The sequence below is a fragment of the Chionomys nivalis genome, chromosome 4, assembly GCF_950005125.1.
Source record: "Chionomys nivalis chromosome 4, mChiNiv1.1, whole genome shotgun sequence".
Taxonomy (NCBI): Eukaryota; Metazoa; Chordata; class Mammalia; order Rodentia; family Cricetidae; genus Chionomys; species Chionomys nivalis.
In genome coordinates this window covers 72,240,145-72,254,042 of record NC_080089.1, presented here as the reverse complement: position 1 = coordinate 72,254,042, position 13,898 = coordinate 72,240,145, and the positions used below count along the sequence as shown (strand labels likewise).

The 13,898-nt window shown below is 43.7% G+C and overlaps 1 protein-coding gene across 3 annotated transcripts in view; it reads right to left on the bottom strand.

Annotated features, from left to right (window-relative positions):
- Dnaaf4 (dynein axonemal assembly factor 4) overlaps positions 1 to 12,104 on the bottom strand; it is a 32,858-nt gene extending 20,754 nt beyond the window's left edge. For 2 of the 3 annotated variants that reach the window (XM_057767101.1, XM_057767104.1), the window contains exons 1-2: positions 3,130 to 3,315; positions 688 to 835 (exon numbers count right to left, since the gene is read on the bottom strand). In XM_057767101.1, the coding sequence (XP_057623084.1) occupies positions 688 to 835; positions 3,130 to 3,252 (271 nt within the window). In that variant the 5' untranslated portion in view covers positions 3,253 to 3,315. Of the gene's footprint in view, positions 1 to 687; positions 836 to 3,129; positions 3,316 to 8,165 lie in introns of those variants that run through there. The other variant, XM_057767103.1, reaches the window with a different exon arrangement.
- Positions 12,105 to 13,898: the final 1,794 nt, after the last annotated feature.

The following is a 13,898-nucleotide window of genomic DNA, read 5'->3' as shown; positions in this document are numbered from 1 at the left end:
CACTATGCATGATGTGCCTATCCATCTCGGTCTCTCACCTGCCATGTGGCTTCCTGCCTGGAACCTAGCTGGTTTTGTGGCCTGCTGTGGTCTCATGGCCTGCTGCCCACTGCTGCCACTTGGGGACCTGTAGCATTTTACTTAAACCTGATTACAAATCAGGATTATGATTAATTTGTTTTATTAAGGTGAAAAGCACTTATCATACTGATCCAGGATAAGATTTCTTTAGATCCAATTTGTTAAGAAGGGAATGATTTTGAGACAGCATCTTTTACAAGGCTCAGGGTGGTTTTAGAGTTGTGATCATCTTACATCAACCTCGTAAGAGCTGAGAAAGCAGCCAGGCAGGGCTGGCACACACCTTTAAACCCAGCACTGGGGGGCGGGGGCAGAGGCAGGTGGATCTCTGTGACTTTGAGACCAGCCTGGTCTACAGAATGAGTTCCAGAACAGGGTCCAAAGATACACAGAGAAACCTTGTCTTGAAAAATACAAACAAACAAACAAGAGCTTAGAGTGCAAGCATTCACCGCCCTGGGTTACCGCAATGCCTAGAGTAGAAACTTCCTTTTATTTTTGAGTAGGGTGTCATGTCGTCTTCCCCAGTGCTTGGATTACAGGTATGTACTGAGCTCTCATGAAACCCACCCAGCTCAAGTGAACAACTTTCACTAAAAAACTTACCACCCGGCATAGAAAGGGTCTCCCACATAAGTGGCTCCTTTTTATACAGTGTAAAGAGAATCATGTCATTCCCAATCTTGGCCTTGCTATTCCCATCATCTATGGGAGCATAGAGAAACACCTCAAATAAAAACGGAGGGAAGTTGACCTGTTCAGAAGAGAGAAAGCAGGCATTAAGTTAGCTACACAAACTAAAGATGCTGCCATTAAAAAAAAAAAAATAGGTCTGGGTTGGACAGATGGTTCACTGGTTAAAAGTACTTGTTCTTGAGAAAACCTGGGTTGTTTGCAGCACCCAAGTGGGGACTCACATTCATCTGTACCTCCAGTTCCAGGATATCTGACACCTTCTTCTGAACCGCAAGGGGATCAGACAAGCATATCACACACAATACACACACACACATAAACACACATTAAAATTTTTATATTTAGGGGCTGGAGAGATGGCTCAGAGGTTAAGAGCATTGCCTGCTCTTCCAAAGGTCCTGAGTTCAATTCCCAGCAACCACATGGTGGCTCACAACCATCTGTAATGAGGTCTGGTGCCCTCTTCTGGCCTTCAGGCATACACGCAGACAGAATATTGTATACATAATAAATAAATAAATATTTTGAAAAAAAATTTTTGTATTTATTCCGGGAAAAATAATGTTATAGTGGGGATACAGTTCCAGCATGGTGTTGAATGCCTGTAATCTGGGCACTCAGGAGGTAGAGGCAGGAAGCTCAGACTTTCCAGGTCATCCTCAGCTACAAAGTGAGTTTGAGGCCATCCTGGGCTACGTCAGACCCTATGTGTATGTGGTTTTCTGAAAACCCCACTGAATTATTCCAGGGAACATAAGTTAGCAAAGTGAACGTGGGTATATGATGAAGCATGAATGAAAGTAATCTTTGACCTGAATGTGCCTGTAGATGACGCCACAGAGATTTGTCTTTCTTGTTGCTTTAATGAGATTTCTGTGTGCAGTGCGTGTGGGTATATGAGTTCCGTGGCAGGCACGAGGGCGTCAGAGAATTGTGAGAAGTCGGTTCTCCCCTTCCTGAGGACAAAACCGAGGTTGTCGTCTTCGTGGTGGTGCATTAACCCACCTCGCCAGCCCGAGAATTATTATCTAGTTATTTATTGGTTGCTTGTTGTTCTTGTTGTGGGTTTGTTTTGCTTGTTTGTTTTTCAAAAAAGAGTTTTTCTGTATAGCCTTGGCTGGAACTCACTCTGAAGACCAGGCTGGCCTCAAACTCAAAAAGACCCACCTGCCTCTGCTTCCCTAGAGCTGGGATTAAAGGCGTGCATCAGCACCAGACAGCTTAGAGGGGTTTTTTGTTGTTGTTGTTGTTGTTGTTTCAAGACAGGATTTCTTGGTGTAGCTTTGCAGCCTGTTCTGGAACTAACTTTTATAGAGCAGGCTGGCCTGGAACTCACAGAGATTCGCCTGCCCCTGCCTCCCAAGTGCTGGAATTAAAGGCGTGCACCACCACTGTCAGGCCAGCTTAGAGTTTTTTTTTTTTAAAGTGAAACCCTGTCTCACATTAAATTGAGGTCTAGCCGGGCGGTGGTGGCGCACGCCTTTAATCCCAGCACTCGCGAGGCAGAGGCAGGCGGATCTCCGTGAGTTTGAGGCCAGCCTGGTCTACAAGAGCTAGTTCCAGGACAGGAACCAAAAAAAAAAAAAAAAAAAACTACGGAGAAACCCTGTCTCGAAAAATCAAAAATAAATAAATAAATAAATAAATAAATAAATAAATAATAAATAAATAAATTGAGGTCTAGCCAGGGGGGTGGAGCTTCCTACCAATCCCAGCACTTGGACATCTGAGAGAGGACTGCTTAAAATTCGAAGTCAGTGTGTGCTACAGAATAAGACACGCCCCCCATAAGCCATTGGGGTGGGAGAGATGGCTCAGTGGTTAAGAACATGCGCTGCTCTTGCATAAGAGTGGTGTTTGGTTTCCACACCCACATTTTGGCTCATAACCGTCTGTAACTCCAATTCCAAGAGATCTGACGCCCTCTTCTGGCCTTCGCAGGCACTGCACACACCTGGTGCGCACATGGACGCAAACATTCATATACGTATATACACACAGCAGCTGGAAATGTGCAGCATACATGGGCGTCTGAATTTGATCATTAGCACCACAAAAAAGTAAAAGTAAAGATGTTAATTAAAATTTAATGAAACATGGAAATGTAGCCAGGCGGTGGTGGCACAAGCCTCTAATCCCAGCACTAGGGAGGCAGAGGCAGACAGAGCGCAGTGAGTTCGAGGCCAGCCTGGGCTACAGAACGAGTTCCAGGACAGTCAGGGCTACACAGAGATCCTATCTCGAAAAGCAACAGCAACAAAAAAAAAGTAAATTCAAAGAACACAGTGCAGTGCTTCCTCAAGGCAGCCCCAGCAAGAGGCGCGGGGCAACCGCAGCCTCCGCCCCGCCCACCTTCAGGTAACTTTCCCCGCAGAACACATCGGCGTCGCGCACGCACACGCCGCGCAGAGGCAGCGACAGGAAGACCGCGGCGGGCGTCTGCTGCCAGCTGAACTCGCTCACCCGCACCGGCATGGCGGGGCCAGGGACGCGGGAGCCACCTTGCGCAGCTAAGAAGCCGGTTTGGTTGCTAGGAGAGCAGGGTTCGCAGGGCTGCCATCACTTCCGGCCCTTCGGCCCTCCCAGGTACTTCCGGGTCGTGGGTCCAGTGGGGCTCCAAGCTTCCCTGTGCTCCTCCTGCGGTCTGATCATTCCTGGGTCTGGAGCATCTGGATCCTAGCTGCCTCTTAGCCTGAGAGAATGAGGAAGAAGTAGAGCAGGACACGTCCTTGAGACGGAGATGAGATGGTTCGGGGATCAAGAGACTGCGCTGCGAATGAACTGCCCTTGAGAGGGTCCGAGTTCGGTTCCCGGCTCTCGTGTTGAGCTGCTCACAAGCGCCTTTAGCTCCAGTCGGATGCCCTCTTCTGGCTTGCGAGGGCACTGCACTCACACTTAAACAGATTAATTAAATAATAATAATTTCAAAGTGAATTTTTGTTAAAGGAGAAAAGAACCACAGGTGTGGCTCCCTGGGAGAGACTGGGCTTTCCTTAGGATTCCCAGCACTGAAAAGGAAAACGCTTGGGGCTTTAGAATTCAGAGGGATTTGGATCAACAGAGCTGGGATGTGTGCATGGTGACACCCATGCACTTTTAGACTCAGGACCTTTGGTTTGATCTCATTTGCTGGGCATTATCAGTGCGGTGGCCGAGGCAGGAGACTCCAGGCTGACCTTGAACTCAGACATTCACCTGCCTCTGCCTCCCAAGTGCTGGTGTTAAAGGTGTGTGCCACAACATTCCAACCTGGCTTAAACTGACGTTATCTAAGAAAGACTATAACTCTCTGCAGCCCAATCTTCTCTGAGACAAAGCATAAGATCCTTATGTGAAAAATGTTTTCATGAAGGGCCGGAGAGACCGTTCACAAGTTAGGAGCACTCGCTGCTCTGCAGACCCAGGCTCAGTTCCCAGCATCCACAAGGCAGCTCACGACTGTCTGTTGCTCAAGTTCCAGGAGATCTGACGCCCTCTTCTGGCCTCTCAGGGCACTGCATGCAAATGCACAGACATACTCCAGGCAAAACACTCAAACACATAAAATAGACAAATCTAAAATTTTAAACCTGGAAAGCATCCAAATGTTTCTCAAGCATATATACAACACAGAATATTATATATGGATAGAAACAAGTAAATTATTGCTATACACTAAATGGATGATTGAAAAAAGAAAGTCAAAAAATTCTTAAGGGCCCAGGTAAAGGAGCTTGCTGCCAAGCCTGACAACCTGAGTTCAAGACCCAGGGCCCACATGGTAGAAGGAGAGAACTAACTTTGTCAAATTGTTCTCTGTCCTCTACACATGTAACAGATAAACAAAATATATAGAAGAAAGATTCTCAAAGGAAAATACTATTCATTCATTCATTTTGAAGACAAGGTATCACCATGTAACTTAGGCTGACCTAGAACGCGCTATATAGCGCAGGCTACTGATCTGTTGAGATCCCTCTCTTTCCCTCCCCGCTTCTCTCATTATGTAGCTCAGGCTGGCCTTCAACTCAGTCCTCCAGTTTCAACTTCTTACCCTCCCTATGCTGAGATTATAATTTATGTGACTCCACATCCTACTCACCAATGCCAAATTTTAAATTTTTACAACGAAAGATATGACATCTTTTGTAGCCCTAGACCAGGCTGGCCTTAAACTCACAGAGATCTGCATGCCTTTTCCTCAGCTTTCAAGGTCTAGGATTAAAAGTGTATGTCACCATGCCCACCAAGTAGTTTCTTATGTATTTTATGTGTTTGGGTGTTTTGCCTGTATGTCTATGTACCATGTTCCCCGCAATGCCCAGAGAGGCCAGAAGAGGGCATCAGATCCTCTGGAACTGGAGAAGTGATATGTTGCTTTATGGGTGCTGGGACTTGAACTCCAACCTTTGGAAGAGCAGCCAGTGCCCCTCTCTCTAGCTCCTCCCCACCCCACCACCATACCTCCACCCCAAACCATTTTCTTTTCCTTTCTTTCTTTCTTTCTTTCTTTCTTTCTTTCTTTCTTTCTTCTTCTTTTTTTTTTTTTTTTTTTTTTTTTTTTTTTTTTTTTTTTTTTGAGATAGTCTTTCTCTGTAGCTTTGGATCCTGTCCTGGAACCAGCTCTTGTAGACCAGGCTGGTCTCGAACTCACAGAGATCGCCTGCCTCTGCCTCCCAAGTGCTGGGATTAAAGGTGTGCGCCACCACTGCCCAGCCCAAACCATTTTCTTGATCATGGTGGCTTCCCTACAAGGTGAGTATTTAGTTGTATCTTTCTGCACTGCTTACAATGTTAAAGTTGCACAGATTTTGTTTATTTGTTTCTATTTTTTGAGACAGTGTCTCTCTGTGTCCTGGAACTCCCTCTGTAGAGCAGGCTGGCTTCGAACTCTCAGAAATCTGCCTGTCTCTGCCTCCCGAGTGCTGGGATTAAAGGTATGCACCACCATGGCCCCGCATAAAGTTGCACAGATTTATTAACCATCGACTCCACATCTGTTCTTTGGGGATGTGTGTGTGTGTGTGTGTGTGTGTGTGTGTGTACCTGACCAGAAGTTTCAATTCCTTTGAAAAGTGTAACTCATGTGTAAACTATGCTAAGATAATAATTTGGGATGATCTATTAGTTACTTTATGATTTTGTTGTTGTTGTTGTTATTATTATGATTATATTGTTATTTGGAGTCTGGGTCTCACCTTGCGCCCTTGTCTGGCCTATAACTCACTGTGAAGACCAGGCTGGCCTCAGATTTGCTGAGATCCTCCTGCCTGTTCCCCATTGCTGAGAGAAAAGGTGTGTGCCACCACGCCTGGCCCCGCACACTTTATTCATTCATAGTACTGCCTTAAAACTCTATGATTTAAACAGAAATAAACTCAACTCTAAAAAATTTAGACTATTTGTCAAATATCAGACAAAAATATACTCTTAAGATGTGGTACTAAACTTTTTAACACACACACACAATAGGCCTGACGTCAAATAGAATGGAATCTATTCTATACCAAAAAGGTATGGTCATTCATGTCAAATAGAATGGAATCATGACACCATGTGGAGTCTTTAAGACTGGAGAGAGTTCTTGCTGTACCATCCTATAAACAATAAAAATGCACACTATACCATGACCGGCATACTGAGCTCTGATGCAGCCTCAGAAACATGAGCATACATACACACTCACTTGGAAAAATATTTACTGGGTCAGGAAATCCTTTCAACTCAAGCAATTCTGGTTGATAAAGTCTAAACTGGAATATTTTAGAAAGATATACAACTTAAGTAGACATCAGCATTTGTTTTTACTTTAAGCATATTATTTCAAATATGCAACTTTGCAATGTCCAAATATTTTTTATTTACTACAACCTCTTTGGGTACCAATTTTAATGATAAAGACTTACTTAAAAATATGCATTTATTTATGTTATGTGTCTTTGTGTGTGTGTGCAGATGTCTGCAGAGGCCTGAAGAGGGTTTCGGATCCCCTGGAACTGGAGTTGAGGTCATGAGCTTGCTGACTTCAGTGCTGGGAACTGACCTGGAGTCCCCTGAAAGAGCAGCAAGCATTCTCATGATCTGAGTCATCTCTCCAGTCCCAACAAAGAATGTTTTTAAGCTAGTGTTTTTAAATAAGTACCTTGAAAATAAAAAATGAAAATGTGCTTTCCTGGTTCAATATTTTAAATCATGATTATGACTTTCATTATCAGATCCTGCCATCAGATAGATACAAACTAAATAACAACCATGTTCCGTTCATGGTCACAAAATTTAAGCAAATTAGAGGGTTTTGTTTTTTTCAGTTTTTGGAGACAGGGTTTCTCTGTGAAACAGTCCTGGCTGTCCTGGAACCCACTCTGTAGACCAGACTGTCCTTGAACTCACAGAGATCTGCCTGTCCTCTGTGCCCACCGAGTGTTGGGATTAAAGGTGTGCACCACCACCGCCTGGCTGAGAGGAGTCTTATTATTTTAATAACAGTCTTGATTACCTCAGTAAATTCTTAATTAATAAAGATTGGTGACTGTTGCCATATTTCGGTTATGGTGCAGTGAGTATTGCTGTTAGCTGTGCGCCATCAGCGGGTGTCCGCTAAGAGAATGCCTCAGGAATCACGTCTGTAGGCGGATGGACTCTCTTCTCTCCATACAGTCTTGCTACATAGCCGAGGGTCGTATCCAACTCCAGAGTCTCCAGGCTGAGGTTCTGAACACTAGGATTAGGAATTTACGCTACCACGCTGGACAGGTGAATACTTCAAGATGTATTTATTGTATTATGAATGCCGTGAGCTGCTAACACAGTTTACTCCTCCCACGCCTCGAAGACTTCAGAGCCTTTACTAATTCACCCATAAGCACTGATGTTTCTCTTACTTCACAGAGTAGATTAAAACATACCAGCATATGAAATAATTAGAATTACATAGTAATTTCCTTTGCCATAGGAATAAAGGTTGGACAAAGTCTGGAAACTTTTATTTTTCCAATTTGAATTACAGTCATTTTGCCACAGGCCACAGCACTGGTGTATGTATGACTTAAGACACACACTAAGAACAAAAGGACAACCTACTGCAAAATACATGTCACCAATGTGGAACACACTTGAGTTTGTATAAAGGTACTGGGCTGATATCCCAAAAAGGGGCATATGTCAACAGTACACAGGGAAGATAGCTTTAATATGAAACAATTGTTCAAGTCACATACATCATGATAAGAAGCAGGACTCTTTTTATAAAAGATAACATGTAACTAACAAGCAATACCACTCACCACAGAACAAGAGGTACATACATGTACTTAGAGACATGTTGATAATAACTGCGAGTCACATGTTAGTGGGCAAACAGGACACAGGCGAGGTCTCCCACGGCTTTTACTGAGTTTCTCATTACTCACAGGCAAGTGTCCCATGTCTTGAGGCTTTGGCTTATACGTGGCCACCTTCTTCCCTCTCCCTTTGACCATCTGCCCTGGGATATGTGAAGGCTCGCTCTGGCCTCGGTGCTCCAGCGCCTCCGAACTCCTGTCCCAGAATTTACCAAGAATCAGTAAATGCAGACATGATTTTACACTGTTCTCCTGAGTAAGTGGAGAAGACAGGAAGAGGAAGTTGTTGAAATCTGGGGATGAGAAGGGAACCCCTGGGCTCAGGAAAGCTGTGAAGATCCAGACTTTTCTGGAGGAAGTAGTTCAAAGACAGGGGTAGCTGATTTGCAAAAAATATGCCTGGGACTGAGCCAGTCTGAAATGTTAGATGTTATATTCTGAAGACTCTTCGCAAAAGGAAATGTAACGTCACGTTCTCCATATCTCAGGAGGAAATGCTCTTCTCTTAAAATCTAGTCACCCAACACCACACAATGAAGTCATTTCTTTCTTTCAAGATAGTCTTATGTAGCCCAGGCTAGCCTCAAACTGGGTATGCGTAGCTGAGGATGACCTTGAGTTTCTGCTCCTCCTGCCTCCACCTCCCAAGAGCTGGGATTTCAGGTGGGTACCACGGCGTCCTGTTTTTGTGTGGTTCTGGGGATGGGACCTGGGTTTCATGAATGCTAGGCAAGTACTCTACTAACGGAGCCACATCCCCAACTCACAAAGCAACTTCTGATCGGAGCAAAGGCGGAGAAGTTGGAACATCCTAGAGGGAAAAAGACAAACCTGCTTCTACAGCAGATGCTAAGAGGGCAACTAAGAATCACCCATGCCAGTAAACATCGCCTTCCCTAACCACAAAGGAAGGACAGAAGATCACAGTTTCTCTCTCTTACACAGACATGATCATGAGCCTTCATGAGGTCCCTAGGAATCTAACTATCTCATATCAACTTTCCAACTATTATTTACAAATGAGCTGTGAGTCTGGTTGATTTTCAACTTTTTGAATTAGAAAAGCCTAAGACAGCACAAATGTACATGCACACAAAACCTCTCTACATTACAAAAAAGAAGTTCTACACATTTTAGAAGACCCCTTTAAAACGGTCGCTTGCTCATCGGCTTCGTGTTCTACCAGCCCGAGGACGGGAGAAATACTGGCATGCTAATTTGTTCAAGTAAGTTTGAAAGACTGTTAGACAGGATGTTTGGTACTTTTTTAGGATGATATCAAGCAGATTGCACGGTGACCAGTATTACTAAGAGTTCTATCATTAGGCAGAGTTGGATGTCTGAAAAACAAAAGAAAGCAAAACTCAAAACCCGACTGTCATCTAAATTATATGCTACTTACTTACAAAGGAGGAAAACCTCATTTCCTGTATGTATGTAACCTTCCAATCGCGGGAACAAGGACCACAGGAGCAGTAATGTTCCACCCCAGAGGAAGACACTGATCACAAATTTATCCTGAGCGCTCTATTTGAAGACAAGTTTATTCTCTTTGATAAGCTAAGTTGCTTCAGTATTTGCATATCCGGGGATCTCCGAAGCATGTGGACCAGAAACCCTCTCGTGAAAAAGCAAGGAAACCTCCCAGAAAAGAGCAAATGCTTTTTTTTTTTAAAGGTTTATCATTATTATTTCTCTGTGTGTGCTCCATGTTTCAAAATCCACACACAGGGCTGGAACGGTGGCTCAGGGGTTAAGATCAGTGGCTGGTCTTCCAGAGGATCCAGTTTCAAATCACACACATGCACTACCCTCGGTGGCCAGAAGAGGGTATCAGATCCCCTGTGCCTGGAGTTACAGACGCTTTGGAGCTAGTGAGGGTGCTGGGAGCAGGAGCTGGGTCCTCTAGAGCAGCAAATGCTCTTAACCACTTAGCTATCCAGCCCCGGAACTGATGCTTTAAAGCCTCATCAGTAACCTGACCTTGTTGCACGAGCCACGGTGTTAACAGTGAGCTTAAAGAAGTAAAGTGAGGGGTGGGGGCAGGATAAGGAGGCCTCTCAGTGAAGCAAAGGGTTATACCAGAAAACACACCTCTACCCGCACTTCTTCATCTCTGGCATATTTTTAAAGTCGGGAGCGCTTCATCCTAAGAAAATCCATGTCAATCTGTGTAGCAGGCATCTTTGGGTAAATAAGACAAAATCTCTGAGCCATGCTCATAATTCATCACTTTTTTCTTTCTTTCTTTGGCTTTTCGAGACAGGGTTTCTCTGTGTAGCACTGACTTCCTAGAACTCGCTCTGTAGACCAGGCTGGCCTCGAATTCAGAGATCCGCCTGCCTCTGCCTCCTGAGTGCTGGTTAAAGGCGTGTGCTACCACTGCTGGGCCGAATACATCACCAAAAGCATCTATATACATTTTATAAATTTTGACTTAGTATTTTGTAGAGACAGATATGGAATTAGTATGAAAATTAATTCAAACCTGTGAAGATATTCACCAGCTATGATTACAGCTTGTCCATGACTCACGGCTGAAATAAATGTGGGGCTTTTCTTTCCTTTTCTCCTTTCTTATTTATTTATTTATTTGTTTATTTATTTATTTATTAAGATAGGGTCTCAATATGTAGGCCTGGGTGTCCTGGAACTCACAGAGATCCTCCTGTCTCTGTCTCCAGTGGTTTTTTTCTTTCTTTCTTGTTTTTTATCTTTGTTTTTCTAGACAGGTTTCTCTGTGTAGCCCTGGCTGTCCTGGAACTCATTCTTTAGACCATCTCAAACTTAGAAAGATCCTCGTGCCTGTGCCTCCCAAATGTTGGAATTAAAGGTGTGCACCAACCGATTTTTCTCATATTCTTACTGTGGTGTTTGGTAAATGTAAACTACTTCAAACTCATCTGTATTTTTTAAAGCAACAGCTTAGAAACAAAGTGAAATATCACCTTATACGTCACATCCCTAGACTTCATTTAGAGAGGTCATTTCATCTTCACAAAGACAGCTAACCATTGAAACCATCAGCAATGAAGGACTTACAGAGCTGCATAGCCCATTGTAACCAATGACCAAATCACAACTACCACAATGAAGCGTAAGTCCTGAGGGTACTGGCCTTTGTGCCCCATTCAGTCATAGTCAGGGCCTAATGCCAGGGATGAACACATAACATGAAGTAGATAATTCCTCAAAAATCTAGACTCAGCTGGGCGGGTGGATCCAGCTTTTTAATCCCAGCACTTGGGAGGCAGAGGCAGGTGGATCTCTGTGAGTTCGAGGCCAGCCTGGTCTACAAGAGCTAGTTCCAGGACAGGAACCAAAAGCTACAGTGAAACCCTGTCTCGAAAAATCCAAACAAACAAACAAGCAAACAAAAAAGTCAGGACTCAAGGGGCCAGAGATGGCTCAGAGATTACGCATGCATACTGCTCTTGCAGGGACCAGCGTTTAGCTTCCAGTAGCCACTACAGGCTGCTCACAACTTCCTGTCACTCCAGAAGGGGACCTGATGCCCTCCTCTGGCCTCCATGGGTGCTAGATGTATGTGCACATACCCATACACAGACAGAATTAAAAACAAAATAAATCTTCAAAGTCAGCATGCAAAAGAATTTCGAGAAAAACAAAACCAGATCTTTAAACACTGAGAAACTTAACTCTAACAAAAATAACAGCCTGAGAATATGGGCCCCCACCCTGTACCTAGCCTTCCGCAACTGCTCAAGTTTGTACATGAAGAGACATTAGTTACAAAACTCATTGTCATTTCATTTCCTAAAACTGTGATCATATGTATAGGATTGTGCAAAGGTAGATGGAGAAAACCTTGCATTATCTTGTCTTGTATGTCAAAATTAAAGCACTGTATTTTTTTTATGTATCTTTTTTATTTTCCCCTCATCCCAAAGCACTCTATTTTTTTTTTTTTTTTTGGTTTTTTTGAGACAGGGTTTCTCTGTAGCTTTGGAGCCTGTCCTGGAACTAGCTCTTGTAGACCAGGATGGCCTAGAACTCACAGAGATCCGCCTGCCTCTGCCTCCCAAGAGCTGGGATTAAAGGCGTGCGCCACCACCGCCCGGCTAACCACTGTATTTTTTTTAAAAAGTTTAACTCAGTGATAATCTACATCAGAAGCACTGTTTTTTTACCAACAGGATATTAAATGTCTAATATTCACAAAATCCATAATTTTGTCATCTACATAAATTATTCAAATCCTATAGTTACTACTACTTAATTGGGGAATTGTTTCTTAGAAAATGGGCAGACGATGAAAAGCTAGCCCTCCATTCAATAATGGTCTAGGGATGTGGATAGGCGACGAAGTTCACAGCGAAGCCAGTTAACTGTGCCTTGGTGCTTTGAGACATGTGAGGTACAGTCCACCTGTGTCAAAGTATGGTTCTATTCATTATAAAAAAGATTTTTTAAAGTCAAAATATCTTTTGAATTTACTCTTCTATGTATGGGTGTTTTGTCTGCATGTATGTCTGTGTACTACATGCGTGCCTGGGGTAGAGGTCAGAAAAGGGTGTGGGATCCTCTGGAACTAACTGGAATTATAGATGGTTGTGAGCTGCCACATGGGTGCTGGGAATCAAACCTGGGTCCTTCAGAAAAGCAGCTAAGAGTTAAGAGAACTCTCTTCGGCCCTACATCAAAAATCTCCGCACACTTTTACGTTTCTCAATAATGTGTAGCTGTTGTCATTGTTTCCCTCCAGTGAAGCTGACTGTAGTAATTGTCTCCTTAGATTATTGCCATGGCATTCAGACTTTTGCATTTTTAAATATTTTCATTGTATTTTAAGATGTTTTTATTTTACATGTATCTGTGCATGCCTAAGTTATGTAGGGGCACCTTGTGTGTGCAGTGCCCACAAGGGCCAGAGAGGGCATCAGATCCCCTGGAACTGGAGATACATGCAGTTGTGAGCTGACCAATCTGGGTTCTGGGAATATGAGCCCAGGTCCTCTGCAAGAACAGTAAGGGCTCTTGTCTACAGAGCCAGGCTACCGGTCCCACATTCAGAACTTTTTATGGTCACGCTGATAACGAATGAATGGCAAAGCATTATTGGGGAAGGTTATCAATGCCCCACCATTGTCTAAGTTGCTACCTACTGTCATATAGACCATTTGTTTATGCTGCTCACAGGTTATGATCTGTTCCTTAAATGCATGTGTGTCCTTTTGGATCCTAGAGCATCTCTCCAGAGGGAAGGTCCTCTCGGGTGCATTGTCTTGCTGTCCCCAGTTACAGCAAAAACTACTAAGCCTGAAGCACAGCCTCAAGAAACTTTTGGCCTTGGCTCTTCCCTGGCCTTCACTTAAAATGGACTCTGAACTTCGCTTAGGCTCCTTTTGCAAGCTCAGATCTCCAGAACCCCCGAAACCACCACTGCTTGGTTCTCAGAGCAGCAGAACATAGAGCATGCTAAGATCACACTGATGCTTCTGTTTTTCTCTGTGCAGCATGTCCCAGTTAAAAAGCATGTAGAAGAAAGAGCTCACAATTCTAAAGCTACTACATTATCATATGGGGGACATTAACAACAACAACAAAAAAAACCTAATAAGTTAAAAACTGAGTGTAATGCCAGCCTAATTCTAACCGGCACACTGGGAAGCATACCTTATGCTAACGTTATTAAGTGAGCTAAGATTAGCAATTTCATGAGGCACAGCCCACCGGTAATGAGCAATAACTACTGGGAATAGACTCTATGCCATGACCCATGTCTGTCTGTCCTACACAGATATCCTGCAAAGACTGATTCAAACAATGAAACTTGCAGAT